Genomic DNA, 16,610 nt, shown 5'->3' with positions numbered 1-16,610 from the left:
TATTAATTAATCATCCGAGGCGATATGGGCGTCGGCGAGGATCGTCGGCATCTCATCATTTACTCTTCATGAACTTTTACGGCTTGATGATGGGTTGGAATTGGGGGGTTTTTTTTTGGCTCCTGATATTTGATCGACTGGTTGGGTCATAACCAAGCTATCCAGCAGCGTGCGTCCGAGTTTTGGAGTCTTATACTATGGAAGCGTTGTAACGGCTTTGGTGGTGATATATAGGATTGGGATGGAACGGGATGGAGTGCGGCTATTTATATATAGGTAGATACAAATAGAAGACGTATTTCTATTTTATGAATTGGTTTTGTGCACTGTTAGGAAACACTTTGGAGAGTCCTATCATGTGGAGGGTGTGAGCACCCTGGTGATTATCGGCTTCACGTGCTAAGAGGAAATGTAGCTTAGGTAGGACGAATATTAAATCGAGGGGGGGAAAAGTCAAATAGTCTATATACTGATATCCGCTGACTGGGGAGTTTTAGGAGAAACGAAACTAGAGAATTGGTGATGGGAGGAAGAAGGAGGCCACTCCTATATTCCTACCGACCAAAGCCAAAAAAAAAAATGCAAATCCAATCTATTATCCGCCAAAATTCCACCGATTAAAGCAAATTAATCGTGAAACAAAAAAAGAGGTTTTTGAGTTGGGGGTATCGTCCATCCGTCTCATCCAAGCATCGTCGTCGCTGCACGACCACATCCACCACGGCAAACAAAAAACTCCGGAACCGGAATGTCAAAAACAAAGATGCTCAGTTCTTTTCAGAGGAAACCTCCTTAGCCGGGGCCTTCGTAGCGCCGAGGAAGGAGTTCAACCACGCCCATGAATCACCAGCGACCTTGAATCCCGTGCCGACGGCGGCCTTGCCATATGTCACGACACCCTCGCCGCCGACCTTCTTGACCTCGCCGTGATATGTGTTGAGCACGTAATCTTTGCCCTCAGTGCCCTTCTTCAGCGGGAAGAACACCACAGACTGGGCATCTTGGTATAGCTCGCTGGTGGACTTCTTGACGACGGGGAATTTGGTGTCGAGAGACGAGAGTGTAGAGTCTCCGAGGGAATCCGCTTTCTTCACGTAGGGAGAGACGTATTCGTATGGCTTGGAGAGGTAGGGGAGGAGGGGCACGCCGAGCTTTTCGTAGCCTTGCGATGTGAGTTGTAGGGATTTGGCGCCGTAGGGATGCGACTTGAAGGAGGTGATGCTGTCGTTGATTACTGGATAGGAGACAAGATGCTGGTTGGAGCGTGAGCAATTGACCTTGTGAAGGGAAGGAGGACTTGACTTGACTTACTGCGAGGAAGGCGGAGGAGGGGGCGGGGTCGCCGTTGACTTGGGGTGCCATTTTGCGGTTGCGGTTGCGGCTGGATTTCTCTGCGTGTGGCATTTATATGGGTTTCTGCGAGTAATTGGTTAGTACGAAGTATAGTTGATTGCAATGGTGTTGGGAAGGAAATGGTGGATGTGGGAAGAAGCGGTAGCTGTGCTGTACGGTGCTGAGCTATGCTATGCAGCCACCCCTTGCATGTGAATGTGAATGTGAATGTGAAATGTGAAGCAGCCTATACGGTGGTGGAGCTGGGTGAGATAGATACCTCGAGAGATAAGGACTTACTCTTGTGATTGGGAGAGTGAGGAGGTCAAGTCTTCGTCAAGCTTGAGTCACTAGGTAGCTATGATAATCGTAGCTGATGAAGTGGATTTGCGTGTGCTGTATGTTGGTAGCAGAGTGAAGGCCTACGGGGAGAAGAAGAAGAAGTAGTGGAATGGAAAACGACGGTGGTGTCTTGGGTTATTAAGTGATGGCTGGGTTAAAATCTGGATAAGGGAGGCAAAAGGCTTCGTGGGCCATGGTTGGAGTGTTATAGGCGCAGCAAGCAGCGCCCAATCAAGGAGAATTTAGCATGTGAGTTGCGTGCTTTCATGCCTCATGCTTCGACGGGACTATTGTATTGGGAGTGGGAGAGTGGATATGGCCGTACCGTAGCTGTGGCAGGGACTGGATTGCTGGGACTGGTGGCAGCGTGGGAAGGGCGATCCGGTATCAGTCTAAAGCCAGTCCCAAGCGTCCAAAGGCGGGCCTCACGAACGTGCTGCAAGGAAAGCCGTCCAGGAGGGAGACGAGACAAGTGATAATTGGCGCCCTGCAGCCGGGAAATATGTGGGAGGGCAAGTCTGCTAGCGGTGAAATGGTGGTGATAGGTGATAGGTGATAGGTAATAGGTGATAGCGGTGGTGAATGGTGAATGGTGTTTCTGACCGTTGGTTTTTGGCATGTGATCGTGATCGTGTAGTGTCCTTGGTCGTGGAAGTTGCGTTGCGTCACGTCACCAGAAATGCAAATACTTTCTCCGGCGCGAACTGTTGCACTGTGCTTGCTGATGACCGAGCATTGTTGTACTGCCACAGCACCAGCCACCAGCCACCAGCCACACGAAACCAGTTCAAGTACCGTACTCCGTACCAACAACCAGGAAACCGTTATCACCCCATCCCTACTCGAGTATTGGTGTTATTACTACTGCGGTTTTATTATACCTGCTGCATGATGATACAGGTATGAACAATTGCCCTATCCTTATCGTTCGACGTTCATAGCTCCAAAGCTTATCTATGGCATCGAGGGAATGAATGGCGCTTCCTACAATCAATTCCTGTGTATTATATATATATATATGTGTGTGTGTATATATTATGCGCAAGCACGCCTCAATGCCTCTCGGCGCCCCTATTGTGTCCAGCAGTGCAAGATATATATGTCTCCCAAACCTCCGGCTGGCACCTCATCTCCATCCTCCATCCTCCATCCTCCGTCCTCTCTCATGCTTTCATCCTCACCAGCCACACACCCACACTGTCCTTTCGCCCTCCAGGTCAGTGCTCTGGCATGTGAAGATGGCGCCAATGAACCAGCGGGCGAAGTACGTAGCAGGTACAGTGCGAGGTAGTCGCGTACCATGTACATGTCCCATGTACCTAGGACCTAGGTTGGCCAGCAGAGGTACATTTGCCACTACCTGTATCAGCTCCTCAACAAAAGAAACAGACCCTGAAAGGCTTAATCTCAGTCACTAGTGGCTACTCTCTCCCTCTTGGCTCTGGGCAATAATCACCAGGCAGACCGAGGAGCGGCGAATATCCAATTTTCCTGTTCTTACCTCTGTCCTACGTTGCACCTCACTTCGTCCCTTTCCTCGGCCTCGTCCCGATTTCCCCCATTCAACCATCCGATCCGCAGCCTCGGTCTCCTGGAGTTGCATGTACGTGTAACCTTTGATTCGGCACCATACGATACACGATACGCGACACCCGATAATGTCTCGCTTCTTCTCGTGTTGCTATTCTAGGAACCTGTCAGAATCCTATAAAAATGGGGACTGGCGGCGACTTGGGACGTCTGGCCTTGTCGATCCACAACGCCCATCATCTCCATGTGGCGAAAACACTGGAGACTGCAGCTGGCTTGCACTGCTGATTTGCATGTGATTTCCGTTCGACCTTGAGCGGCAGATAAGGTACCTTCAGCGGTATCATAAGACTGTCCTAACCCCCTTTTGTTTGGCCGTTTCCATCCTTCCAACTGTCTCTGATCGTTAACTTCCCGATTTTTTTCCTGGAAGGGCCGAATCATGTGACATTATTTATGTCCGATCACGTGTGTTACCCAACACCGGTATCAGGTCGCGTCTGAAATCGAATGGAATGGCAAATCATCTCCTGATTCGGGCAGCAAAACCTTACAACTTATAAGGTATGGCAGACTTCCTACGAAAGCATTACGTGGAGCACCAGACAGCTCTGCAAGGCTAGGGCTTTGTCTTAAGCTCAAACTCTTATCAAGCTGTTCCCGTCCATTGTGCGAAAACGGTTATTTTATTGCTCGAGGCCTCCCATCCCCAAGGAAGCCCTGAATTCTCGCAGCGAGTCTTTTTTTTCAATCTAGCATTGAAGGATGACTTCCCCTCTATTCTCATATCGATTAGCTACTCGCCTAGCTCTCATTGCGACGAGTTTGACTCTGTTGCCCTCCTGCCAGTGCTACGCATGCAGATCCAGAAGTCTGGCTCCGTGTCAGATAAAACGCAAAGTTCTACTAAGTACGTGTCAAGCATCCTTAAATTGGTGCCAAGTACCTATACAAAGTCCGTGTGCCAACCACTGCGCATACCGCTACAAGTCAAATCCCAAGGCCTACCAGGCAGTTTCCCCTATGAAATAATTGCATTGGCATTTGTGTCTTAAGTTAAATCTGAACTTAAATCTGACTTCAGAATATACCCGTGCGGTATATGTCATGGATATTGACGTAGCACAACTCACTTTTGTTCAAAAAAGGTTTAACGTCGGCGTCCGTCCCAAGCAAGCGCCCGTTCAACACTCCATCATCATGATGTTTTCATCTCCATAGAGATATACTCCGTAAGACCCGCTATGCATCATCCGTGGGTCGTGATCCAATTCCCTGCTCCTCCCCCATCATCCTCGACCTATCATACTCTCGTGCATCCATTCCTAAGTAAGCATCTTCCTTCATAATTGGATGCGGCGTGAAGCTACCGGAGGTTCTAGTCAAACGGACAGCTAGTAACTAGTAATAAGGCAAACTTCCATAAGGGGTCCAGCTCGTTACAGGTTTGTGATGATTATGCCTTGCAAAAGTTCGTCCTTTACTTTGTAGAACCTTGCCTTACTTTCTTATTCTCTTATTTTCTTGTGCGTTGAATCCTGTCGTCTCTGTTACTCATGAAACCCCAACTCCACCACCTTAATTACTCCTCCTAAAGCATTCGGAGAAGATGATTCCCACCCGGTATCGAAATGTCTTCTTCCTTAGCATCCTTTTGGTCATCGTCTTCTTAACCACGTACTTCCACGGCCATATTAGACGAGCTTCAACTCCCTATATCGAGGATATCCACGACAAGTTCTACCCTGACCCTGACCCTGACCCTGACCCACCAAAACCAATATACAAGCACAAAAGCCAACTTGTACTCCCTCCTGTTGTCGATAATTTTCCTCTGGCAGCAGCCGCACACTCTGCCTCAGACCTCCCACCGATTCCAGCATGGAACGCTCCGCCATCCGATCATGTCCCTGAGAGGACGCCCCTCTTCATAGGCTTCACCCGAAACTGGCGCGTTCTCCAGCAATGTGTTGTGTCATACATCACAGCCGGCTGGCCTCCCCAGGACATCTACATAATAGAGAACACCGGGGTGATGAACTCGAACAAAAATGGTCTTCTATCACTACAGAACCCTTTCTTCCTGAATCATACGCGCCTTGAAATGCTCGGCGTCAACGTTATGATCACACCTACCCTCCTCACATTTGCTCAGCTCCAAAACTTCTTCATTTCCACCGCTATCCAAAATGAATGGGGGTACTACTTCTGGTCACACATGGACATCGTGGCTCTCTCGTTCGAAAACCGCTATGACGATGCGGTACGCGCTGGCAAAGAGTCCCCGGATATTGCCAAGGAGCCATTCAAATGGAAATCGCTATACGAGAACTGCATCGACACACTGCGTCGAGCCCTGGCTCTTCCTGCCGATTCCGAAACGGGCTCCCCAGCGCGCTGGGGAATGCGATTCTTTTCATACGATCGGCTTGCACTAGTGAATGTCGCAGCCTTCGTAGACATCGGCGCTTGGGATACGATGATACCCTTCTATATGACAGACTGCGACATGCATTGGCGGTTAGAAGTGTCAGGGTATAGCATTATCGAGGATCCCGTGGGGATGATCTACGATGTAGCGAGCAGTCTGGACGATTTATTGGTTCTATACCGTAAGGTAGAGGCTAACCCCAGTGGGGGGGAAGTACCAGGAGTGAGCTTCACGGATCCCAACGAGGTTGAGAAGAAACTAGAAGAGATGGAGCAGTCGGAGAACGAGCTAGAGGCTGAACTGAATAACAGAAGCCTCGCAGTGAGGAGCGTTCAGCCCCGCGACGAAGCATCTACAAACAACTCCGCTTCCACATCGGTAGTCACAGCATGGCAAGAAGATAACCCCTTTCCATCACCCTCCCCTCTCTTCCTCAACCTTCTCCACACGCTTGACTCCATGGTAGCCAGCAAACACTCCTCTAAAGGCGGACGCAATACCTGGCAAGGGCGGGCGAAGGGCGGCGAAGGCGACCCGTTTTACAGGGATAGTGCCGGCTTCGAAAATGCTATTCTAATGACTATCGAGCATGGACGGAGAGTGTTCGCCGAGAAGTGGGGACATAGGGATTGTGATCTGGCCGATGTTGGGCTGAAGCCGGATGATGCTTGGCTGGTGGAACATGATTGGAGGGATTGAGTTCTTTGGTTCCTAGTACTGGGGGATGAAAATAATGACCGAAAAGTAAAAGGGAATACGCTGGTGTTATACATAACAAGGCGTTGGCGGAAGACTTAGATACTACGGAATACTCAGCATTGGGGGTTTAGAAATGGCGTGTGGGCGGGTTATGTACTTGTATATACTGCGGAGGGTACGCCGCTTTGTATATCAATGGCGTTTTTGGCGTAATATAGAGAGGTATTGTAGTAGAGCACGAATACACTAAACAATAATATTAATAGAGTCGTGAGCATTTTCCTGATCCTTGATCATTCCCGTTGCATAATATTTGATTGATATGTGAGGCTGGTCTATTAAATAACGGGAAGGAGGTACAATGACTAGAGGAACATGTTTACTTTTATACTTAGCCTTAAAGCGCAGCACAGATTCTCATCATGTTAGGCTAGCTTGGGTTTCGTTCTATGAGGGGAATAATTGATGGGGTTATTTATCTAGGTAGAGGTAGGGTGGAAGGATAATTGTTGTATACAGATGCATATTCAAGTATTGTTTTTTACTCTAACATCAGTAAATAAATTCACGGACAAGAGAATTTAACATAAGTCGAACCATATATCTTGAGATTCGGGTTGGATTTCTGCTTTCGGAAACCCTATAGTTCTAAATAGTGTGTATATTATCGAAATCTAACTGCTAGAAGATGCTCAGGACATAGTGTTATAGTGTATTAGTTCTAAGCAAATCCTATTACGAAAAGCGAATAGTCTCACAATAACCAAATCTAAGATGCGGCGGGTTCGGTGCTTATAACTGCGCATGTAATCAAGGAGGCGGGAAACCAAAAACCATCGATGAGCCTATTATTCGCGCGATAGAACTGACTAGGGTTAAAGTTCAATACCATATATATATTCCGCCATATTATCCATGCAAAGGAAGTGCCTACTCGAATTGGGGCTATAATGCATTCTGCCGTTCGGTGATCCAAATAGCGATTATTTCTTCCCTTCGTAGATTTGCAGATTTCTAATGTTACGACCGCTCCCGCAGCCAGTGCCAAGTCTGCAAACACTGGGACTATCAAGCTATTTCGCGCGGGCTAGAATGGGGGAGTTTGTCCACGTTGGTGTCAACTTGTTCTTCGAAAATACAATTGAGGTTAGCGATGCTGATCCAACAGACCGTGGCTGACAGCTATGTGGAAGAAAAGGGTCGACAGTAAGAGGATGGCTGACAGTTAGGGATATTTTGACAGTATGAAAATGAGTGACAACAGCTGGAAGTCGCTGTTATTTCAAGCACTAAAAGGGCAAGGGAACTCCGCGCTGTCGGTAGTAATGAAATATAGCCCTAACTGTCCCGAGTTACTTCTTAGGGAGTAGAATGTATGTGGTCGGTACATGCCGATGAGCCCGTAGGTAGAACTGGGCTTAGCCTTACAAGCTTCGTCCTGAACAATGGTAGTGGGATGTGTGATAGTTCCCGCGATAGCTGGTTTTAGGGCCATAGCTGTCGTATAGAGAACTACGGCGGGAATAGGTTTACGTAGGCTATAGCTAGTAGTATGGCCACGAGTAACAGTTCTAGAGAACGAAGTTCTAGATCTATAACCCGGAGGGGCTGAGCCAGGGCCGGAAGCACGGCTAAGACTAGAGCACGATTAGAGCCTCGAGGGGATGGGCTCCGGTACAATGAATTTGACAATCTTAATCTAAGGAAGATATGGAAAATATGAAAGAACGTTTCGAACATAACATATTCAGACCTTGGCTTATCCAGATCCGTGTGTAAGTAAACTAGAGGTGTTGAGTTGTAGGGGGAACATATATGTGACGGAGTTACCGAGAGCAAGGGTCGGATTTGGGGTGACGGGGGAATGGCATAAGGAGCGACGAGTATATAAAAGGGTTGATTTTGATCTTCTTTATGGATGTCCATTTGAAAGCAGACGGACATGGGCCACGTATTTTTAAATCACCTCGTCAATACTCCAATCTTAGGTGAGGATTAGGCTTGATTGCATTCTGGTATATCTGAGGCTCCTGTTCCTGATCTAGTAAACGGGCGATGCCTGGCTAAATCTGAGAAACAAGGACATCCTGGAGCTTGATGATATTGAGAAGGAGTACTTGGCGTGCTAAAGTAGTGCTCCTAGGGAAGATTTTGGGATGTTGAAGGAGAGAACCGAGAGACCCCAATGGAAATCTCGTGAACGGACAATGTTAAACATTCCTGAAGGCGCCGCCTCCCTTCGCCATTGCCGAGATCAAGTCAACTGCAAAATCCCCCACCTCTCGAACAAGATCTTGAAATAGTGGCTCTTGAACAAATTCATTCTGTTGTAAGGATGCCGTCTCCACCACGACTCTCCTTGTAGCAGCTGTGCCGATGCCTGTTGACGTCGAATATACCTCCCGTATACAATCAACAAACGTATCACTCATCCAATGCTCTTTTAGCTGGAGCTCGAACTTCTTGCACGACAGGCTTTTCAGGTCCTCCATCTGCATTGCGTCAGCGAGAGCGTAGACTCGAAGGTGCCTAAACAGTTCGGGATCGTCATCTGCCCTCTGTTAGTTCTGATATCTCAAACGACGGGGAAGTAGACCTTCGAGAAGCAACTGAAGTAACTCAGCCGGTTCATCAGCGTAATCCCCAGTGTATATGTATTCAAACACTCGCCAAAGAGCGTGCGGGTTGTCCTCGTCAAATCTAAGCCCAATAACTCCGCATTTTTGGGGCTGCAGTTGATCCTCAAGGTATGGGCTGCGCATGCCCAGGATCAACCGATGAGCTGGAAGCGGGATATCTCTAAGGTACACGGTCAAATCTGAGTATTTCTTATTATTAAATAAGCTGTAGCGGAAATTAGTTTTGCCATGGCCCGTTTATTATCGGGCGTGCCTCACCTGCCAAATTCCCTTCTTGGACTCGAATCCGGCACGGTAGCGGGCATTGTTGCTGAGTTTGGTGGCACAGTAAGAGAGAAGGCGTTATTGGAAGGTTAGGCGGTATTGGTGATCGTTCTACGCGCAAGCCATAGGGACAGTTGGTGCTGAGTTCGATCTTGTGCTGATTGCTCGCGGCGTCGGTTTAGTTCACAATCTCGTGACGACTGGTCCCGTCGACGTTGCAATTAAGCTCTACTTGGTGTCTGACTGTTATTTCCCATTCGGCTAGACGTCGTGATCGTGGTTGTGGTCGTAGTAGTGAGCGCGGTGGTTGGATTTTCGCTGCGTTCGGCAGTTGAAGCATCCAATAGGTAGGTATGGAAAAGTGTCTTTGCGTTTCAAGGCGCCTTTACATATCAAGGCACCAAAAACCTAGAGCTTTGAGAAGCCGTCATCACAAGCAATCACTTTGACGATTAGTTGAGGGGGCTGGTTGCTGTCCGCCTGCTTATGATTTGTAGTCAAGCACACCTAAAAACACCCGAAAAATCAAGATTATATTGCATTTAAAAACAGATAGAGTGCATGAATAACTCCCACTAAGAGTTGTCTCGTTGGATATGTTTGTGAATCGACGTTGATGAACTTCCACTTGGATGGTTCAGAGATCACAGCTAGTGATAGACTGCAATAAATAGTGGAAATGATTCAGCAAGGACAACAATAGTAGTAACAAAGCAGGGCCTATTATATCAGCCGTCTGAGATTGATTCTGTCGCTTGGAATGAACAGCAACCCGCTACCTAACGCCAAATGCTCCAATACTCCACTCCGGCACCCGTCCCCTATCCAGCAGCTTCCTTAACCTGATCCGACTTCTGCGGCGGCTCATCAATAAACTGCGGCACCTCGTCAACCATAAAACTCGGGGTGCTCTCGGCCCCCATATTCTCAAATTCGACCTCCTCACCCAGAGCTTCTAATTCGGCATCTAGCTCCGACTCATCTACGTCCTCGGGAATATCGTAGCTCCGACTTATACTCTCCTGAATATCATTTCCGATATCCATCAGATCCGCCATTTCGTCTTGCATCCTCTCAATCTTGTCGATATTTATCTTGCCGTACTGCTGTTTCAGGCTCTTATTCGTCTGCTTCATTGCATCCACGGTCGTCATTACGTTCTTCAGGTTGTCCTGCATCATGCCTGCTTGTTCCATGTTCCAGGCTTGTTGTTGCAGCTGATCGCGCTGGCCTTCGTACATTTTCCGCCGTTGCAGTACCTTGAGGGCTTTTTGCTTGATGGCTGTTTTGCCGGGCCCATCTCGCATTTTGGAGAGCTTTGTTTGGTAGCCTTGGAGTTCGCCGTTTATGGCCGCGAGTTTTACGTCGATGGACTCTACTCGGTCGTCGGCCTGAGGGATAGTTAGCAGGAAGACTAGAGGGGAGAGGGAGGTGGGGAAACAATACATTTTTTATGGCACCGGTAAGAGTCGGCTTTGGCGCCGTACTCTTTGCACCAAAGAGACGGTTCATCTTGGAGAGAGTATACTCTGAAAGGCAGGGCAGCTACCTCGAAGGGGTATTTGAAACCCGCCTGCTAGCTGCACCTGGCGTGATAACCCCCTCTCTCACAGCGCTGTATTGTTATTCTTTGGATAACCTGTTCAAGTCTCCCAGCGGTTTGCGAGTCTCGATGTGCTGCTCCGAATCGCCTGTGGAATATAACCTGTTGCCCAGCTGAGTGGTTTGACCAGATGTCGAGCTTGGCGCGGCAGGTGGACTTTGGATTGAATAGTTTCGGCGTGTCTTATTCGTACCGGATCAGGATATGAATAGGTAATGTAATGGTGGGAAGATGTGTGAGCAGCAGAAGGTAGTATGATATGGGTTGCAAGTAAGTCGTAAGTAGTATAGAGGCTCGTGGTGCTCTCCCTCTCTGTCTTGTATCTCTCAGGCGCCCCGCGACGGACTCGTCTCCTCAGTCGTCATCCCGGGAGAATCTCGGACACCGTCACGTGGCGAAAACGTTTCAATGGAGTTTTGATTGTTTCGATTCAGCCAAGATGGTCATGGCCCAGAAACCATGCACGACGTGGCAGAACAGAGCCTGACACTGACAGAGAGCCAGAGCCAGAGCCAGCGATAGAGCCAGCAGAAGAGAAGCCCATGTCCGACGTATCCAGGATCAATACCTACCTTACTTTACCTTACGGACGAACACCTGGAGACATTCACAGCGTCCACTGTGAAAGCGCATGCTAAATAAAGAACTCCTGATCCCACATCCTTCACAGGGAGAAAAGGGGCATTTGTCGCAGGGATTACAGCCTCTGTACTTCGTAGTTTTCTGTACGTCGTACACAGTTCCTCCGTGCGCCAAAAACATATCATCCAAGTCAGCCCAACTGGCACAGAATCCAAAACACCCATTCACAACGACCGCCAACTCCAGCTCAGCTCCAGCTCGCCCATTCACCGGACATTCGCTCCATTGTACTTCTACACCCTCTTCACTTCTTGTTCTTCTTTTGATACCCTTCATACCTTTCTGCCTCATTCTATTCCGCAGTACATTACATTCATAATCCGTCGGAAGTGGAAGAGCAAAAGCCGCCTTGCCAAATTACGACAACGCTTCAACACCACCAACCTCCGTTTATCAAACCTAATATCTGCAACGCGCCACGACTCAAACCCTCCGATTGTACAATACATCTATCTGGGTCATATCTGTATGTCTGCGTCTCCCCCTCCCCCGCCACAGCCTTCATGGAGATGCGTAGCCGGCTCGCAGGCTGGATCGTGCCTGATCAATTCAACGCACAGGCATCAGCGCGTGCAGAAAACTTGAGCTGGTCAACCTGACTTTACACCGCTAATAATCAGCGCTCCAGTATCCCCCCACGACCAGAGCACCCTTCCTTGAGAATCACGTTCTGGGCACGCGTAGGATACTGGGAGGATTCTTCATCGACCATCTGACGCGGCGCATTTGGTCGGGAATCCACACCACACTTTTGCGGCTCCTTTAGCGACACCCGATACTCGCATGACCAACTACCAGCTGCTCTTTGTACCAGGAACACATTGTTATCTCGATCCGCCACCAAGCCATCGGTGGCAGACGACCGATATCACATAATTCAAGATGTTCTGGAGATTTGGCGGATACGCCAATGTTTCTGCGATCGATACCCTACTCGAAAAGCCCGACGTCACACTCGAAGAGCTACTGGACGAGACCGACCTCATACAAGAGCTAAAGCAACATAATACAAAACTGATAGAGTATCTGCGGGAGGATACCATCCTAGAAAGGCTGCTCGAATATGTAGTAGCCCCAAAATTAGAAATCACAGCAGCTACGGAAGAGCCCGAGGTAGAAGACAAGGGCAAAGAACCAGAATCCGCGGCCAGCGAGGGGGTTACATTCTCGAAATTCAGCGCGTCAGAAGAAGCCGATGATGAGCGCGAGAAGAAGCGAAACCGCTACGCCTATGTCGCAGCTGAAATCCTCAGTTCGGACAACTGGTCAATTTGCGAGGCTTTGATGGAAAACCAGACGATGCTGCGCAAGTTCTGGGATTTCTTAAAAGCACCTCCACCTCTTGATCCCCTTCAAGCTAGCTATTTTACCAAGGTTAATGAAGCGCTCCTCGACAAAAAGACGGATGAGATGCTCGCACTGTTTAAGTCTATCGATGGAGCGGTTAAAAGCATGCTGCAGCATGTCGACTCTCCTATGGTGATGGATCTGCTCCTCAAGATCATCAGTCTCGAGAAAGTAGATGGAGGCCAAGGGATAGTTGATGTAGGGATATGGCTCCTTGGATCAGGACGCATTGCTAACTTTCAAACTACAGTGGCTCCATTCCCAGGATTTAATGCCTATTCTGCTCTCATTCCTGTCATCTGAACACTCTTGGGCAACGCAAACCTCAGCTGGTGATTTCCTGAAGGCTATTATTACCATTTCCGCCAATGCATCACAAAACGAGCAGTCATGCATAGGTCCAAACGAGTTAACCCGCCAACTCGTCTCCCAATCATGTGTCGAGAGGTTAATCTTGGACATGCTCAAGGGGGGGAATCCTCTAACGGTTGGCGTTGGTATCGTTATTGAGGTGATCCGAAAGAACAACTCGGATTATGACCCCGAAGTTGGCGCTGAGGGATCTATTCCCTCGAATCGAGATCCAATCTACCTCGGGACCCTGCTACGACTATTTGCACAACACGTCCCTGACTTTATGGAACTTATCCTAAGTCCAAACCACACCGTGGGAGGTGGAGACGGACCTGTGACTATTAAGAGAAAGGAGTTACGAGCGGCCTTCGGTTCCAAGATTGAACCCCTTGGGTTTGATAGATTCAAGACTTGCGAGCTGATGGCCGAGCTTCTCCACTGTAGTAACATGGGGCTGCTGAATGAGGTTGGCAGCGAAGAGTTTATCAGAGCAAGAGATGCCGAGCGTGAAAAACTAAAAGCCGAGGGCAAGCTGACCAGTTCAACAATGCCAGCCGGCGAATCTGATGAGGATCTCACCATGAAGTCCTCATTACAAGGAAGACTTGGATCCCCTGAGGGTTTAAGGAAACTTGAGGTTCAGAATGCTTCTGATGAAGATGGGTTTGAGGAGGTTACTCATTCAGCTGATCTGGGAGATGATTCACAAGACGATTTTGACGAGAAGCCGGACACTGGAGACTCGTTTACTCCCACGAAGACAGCAACGCTACTATCTTTTGGAAAGGATGACGATGAATTTGTGGACGAACCTCTAAGCTCACCTCGATTGAATATGGAGAAGGAGTCTGACCAACCTCAGCAAGAAGAGCCCCACATGACTACGACACCGCTCTCACCAACATCAGATCTTGCCCAACAAGTTCAATCGTTTGGATTGGAGAAAGAAGACACTCCTATGATTGATACACCAGTAGAGGAGAACGAAGTGTCAACGCCTGAATCGAGTAATAACTTGCCAGAACCATCAGTACCAGCCGAAAGCCCTGCGGTGGTAGCTGACAAGCCTGTTGAGAATATGCCTGCAGCAATTGAAGCCACCCCCCCTCATGAGCCTATGGATGAAATGGCCCATCCTGAGGATAGGCCTTCGCCTTTGTTTGTAAAGAAGACCGAGCCTGCACCCGCTCCTGCATCTGAATCTGAATCTGAATCTGAATCTGATGCTCCAATCGGGGCCTTAGATGTAGCACATCAAAGCACTTCTAGTATTGAAAGTATGGACACGACAATGGGAGAAGCTGGAGACAGTTCAAACTCAATACTCATGGGAAATATGGAAGAGGATCCCAAACAGGTTTTGGTTGATGCCCCTACAACGCCAGTTGTCGGAGACTACTTAAAGATGCAGTTCGTGGAGCACCGAGTTGTTCCAACTATATTAGTAAGTGATCATATTGAGAAGTAATTTCTAGACAATTAACCCCGTTAGGATTTCTTCTTCCGATTCCCGTGGAATAATTTTCTTCATAACGTCGTCTATGACGTGGTGCAACAGGTCTTCAATGGTCCTATGGATCGTGGCTTCAATCGCTCCCTTGCTGTCGACCTTTTCGAGACTGGAAACATTACGATGCGTATCGTTGATGGGCAGAAGAAAAGCGACGAGGCACAGGAGAAGAATAAGATGCGCCTTGGTTATATGGGTCATTTGACGCTGATCGCTGAGGAGGTCGTGAAGTTTACCGAGAGACATCCACCTGAGTTACTATCGGAATCGGTCTTGGAAAAGGTCATGAATGGGGAATGGATCACATACGTTGAGGTGACATTGGCAGAAACACGCGAACGAGACAATGCCATTCTCGGCGGCGTCAGGCCGGACGTATCCGTCGGCCCACGACAAGCAGTTATGAACGCAGTAAATGCGGCCAACAATTTCGGAGGAGCTTCATCAGCATTAGCAGATGCAGGTCTAAATGGATCAGCGGGACTCGACAGCATAGACCTTGCGAATGGTAATGGCACGTCTAACTTCGCCCTAGGCGGGACTTTGCTCAGCGGATTCGGAAGTTCAAGCGACGAAGAAGACGATGAAATGGACGAAGATAATGACGAAGATGGGTCGAGGAATAATGGTAGCGCGGCTGAAGTGGGTCATTCTGTTCCTCCAGCCCCCAATCTCGATAAGTTCGATGACGAAGAAGTCGATTACGACTATTTGGATCGGCTTGATCGCGAGACCCCTCTGTTTCCGGAGGCTGACGTCCGCTATCAATAATCAATATTTCTTGTACATTATATTATCATGACCGGCTGTCCTATTCGGAGACAGGCTTCATAATTATTGTTTCCCAACATGTTTTTCTTTGGGGCTTGATATCTCTTAGATGTAGTGAGCTTCACAGCTCGGGAGTTGGGTTTTTCTCATTTTCTTTCTCGGGGTTCATGAACTAGTCATCGAGAGGTGTATCATGTACTGACTCTCAATTATAGTTCTCTCGCTACATTTCAACGCCATCAACGACAACAGCAACAACCGGATCTGAAATGGAGCCCCCATCAGCTCCACCGCCCCCGCCACCACCTCTTAATATCCCGCCTTCAAGAGCACGACGCCAACTAGCTGCTCGCCTCGCCCTTCACTCAAAACAAAATTCCGAGAAGAATGCAGAGAACGGAGAAGAAGGTGAAAAGGACGGCCAACCGAAGAATATAAATCCATTCGCTGCAGACGAGGATGACGATTCTGATAACGAGGATGCTGATTTCACCATCGGTGACCTGGAAGCTGAAGAAGATGAAAAAGGACTCCTTTCGTCAAACACGCAACTAGGTGGCAATGACGACACAGGTACGAATGCGGGTCTACTCCCAAACACTATTACTCTACCTTCGAACAACCACAAGGCAATAAGAGCTAGTTTCCCCTCCATGTGGCCGTTTGGCAATAGCATACTCAACAAAGGGCCAAATGATTTCGCTGTTGGAGAAGGCGGTACGGAGTATAGCAGCAATAGGAGCCATTTTGGAGGCGTTAGTGCTCATTATGGCGACACCCACAGCTCCGACGGTAGCGATGACTCGGATGAGGGTGGTTATGGGGGTGATGGACGTAGACGCGGAAGGAGGCGGTTGAGCGTTACGACCGAGGCTAAGAGGAGAACGAGCCTCGAGGACGATGATGAAGATGAGGAGGTGGTGCACGTTGCCATGGCGGAGGCAGAGAGGCCAAGGGAGGTAGAGGCGGATGACGAGGAGTTGATTGAGATTCAACCTGCTGAGATGCAGGGTGTTGAGGCGGAGAGTGGCAAATAAGCATGCTCCACGAGGGAAGAATTGTACGATATTTTGCATGATTGATCGATTGATGGCATGGTGGAGTTTTGAAGAGAAGAGGGGTTGGGCTTGTACAGTATAGAGCTTC

The 16,610-nt window shown here is 48.6% G+C and overlaps 5 protein-coding genes across 5 annotated transcripts; 2 read left to right on the top strand and 3 right to left on the bottom strand.

The window, feature by feature from the left end:
- Positions 1–767: 767 nt before the first annotated feature.
- On the bottom strand, positions 768–1,362 carry BP5553_00772 (Uncharacterized protein; the record flags this gene model as incomplete). The annotated part of the gene is made up of 2 exons (XM_032009395.1): positions 768–1,253; positions 1,312–1,362. The coding sequence occupies 2 exons, from the start codon at positions 1,360–1,362 to the stop codon at positions 768–770; spliced, it is 537 nt and encodes a 178-aa protein (XP_031873449.1).
- Positions 1,363–4,813: 3,451 nt separating this feature from the next.
- Positions 4,814–6,334, top strand: BP5553_00771 (uncharacterized protein; the record flags this gene model as incomplete). The annotated part of the gene is made up of 1 exon (XM_032009394.1): positions 4,814–6,334. One exon carries the CDS (start codon positions 4,814–4,816, stop codon positions 6,332–6,334), a length of 1,521 nt encoding a protein of 506 aa, XP_031873448.1.
- Positions 6,335–8,544: 2,210 nt separating this feature from the next.
- On the bottom strand, positions 8,545–9,278 carry BP5553_00770 (Uncharacterized protein; the record flags this gene model as incomplete). Its single annotated transcript, XM_032009393.1, has 3 exons — positions 8,545–8,885; positions 8,931–9,178; positions 9,232–9,278. The coding sequence occupies 3 exons, from the start codon at positions 9,276–9,278 to the stop codon at positions 8,545–8,547; spliced, it is 636 nt and encodes a 211-aa protein (XP_031873447.1).
- A 780-nt stretch (positions 9,279–10,058) lies between these two features.
- On the bottom strand, positions 10,059–10,749 carry BP5553_00769 (putative charged multivesicular body protein 5; the record flags this gene model as incomplete). Its single annotated transcript, XM_032009392.1, has 2 exons — positions 10,059–10,628; positions 10,684–10,749. The coding sequence occupies 2 exons, from the start codon at positions 10,747–10,749 to the stop codon at positions 10,059–10,061; spliced, it is 636 nt and encodes a 211-aa protein (XP_031873446.1).
- A 1,615-nt stretch (positions 10,750–12,364) lies between these two features.
- BP5553_00768 (putative extragenic suppressor of kinetochore protein 1) lies at positions 12,365–16,501 on the top strand (the record flags this gene model as incomplete). The annotated part of the gene is made up of 4 exons (XM_032009391.1): positions 12,365–13,027; positions 13,080–14,627; positions 14,676–15,449; positions 15,680–16,501. The coding sequence occupies 4 exons, from the start codon at positions 12,365–12,367 to the stop codon at positions 16,499–16,501; spliced, it is 3,807 nt and encodes a 1,268-aa protein (XP_031873445.1).
- Between the last annotated feature and the right edge of the window lie 109 nt (positions 16,502–16,610).

The sequence above is a fragment of the Venustampulla echinocandica genome, assembly GCF_003357145.1.
Source record: "Venustampulla echinocandica strain BP 5553 chromosome Unknown scaffold_0, whole genome shotgun sequence".
Taxonomy (NCBI): Eukaryota; Fungi; Ascomycota; class Leotiomycetes; order Helotiales; family Pleuroascaceae; genus Venustampulla; species Venustampulla echinocandica.
Note: the sequence above shows the minus strand (reverse complement) of the source record. Positions and strands in the feature narration are given on the sequence as shown.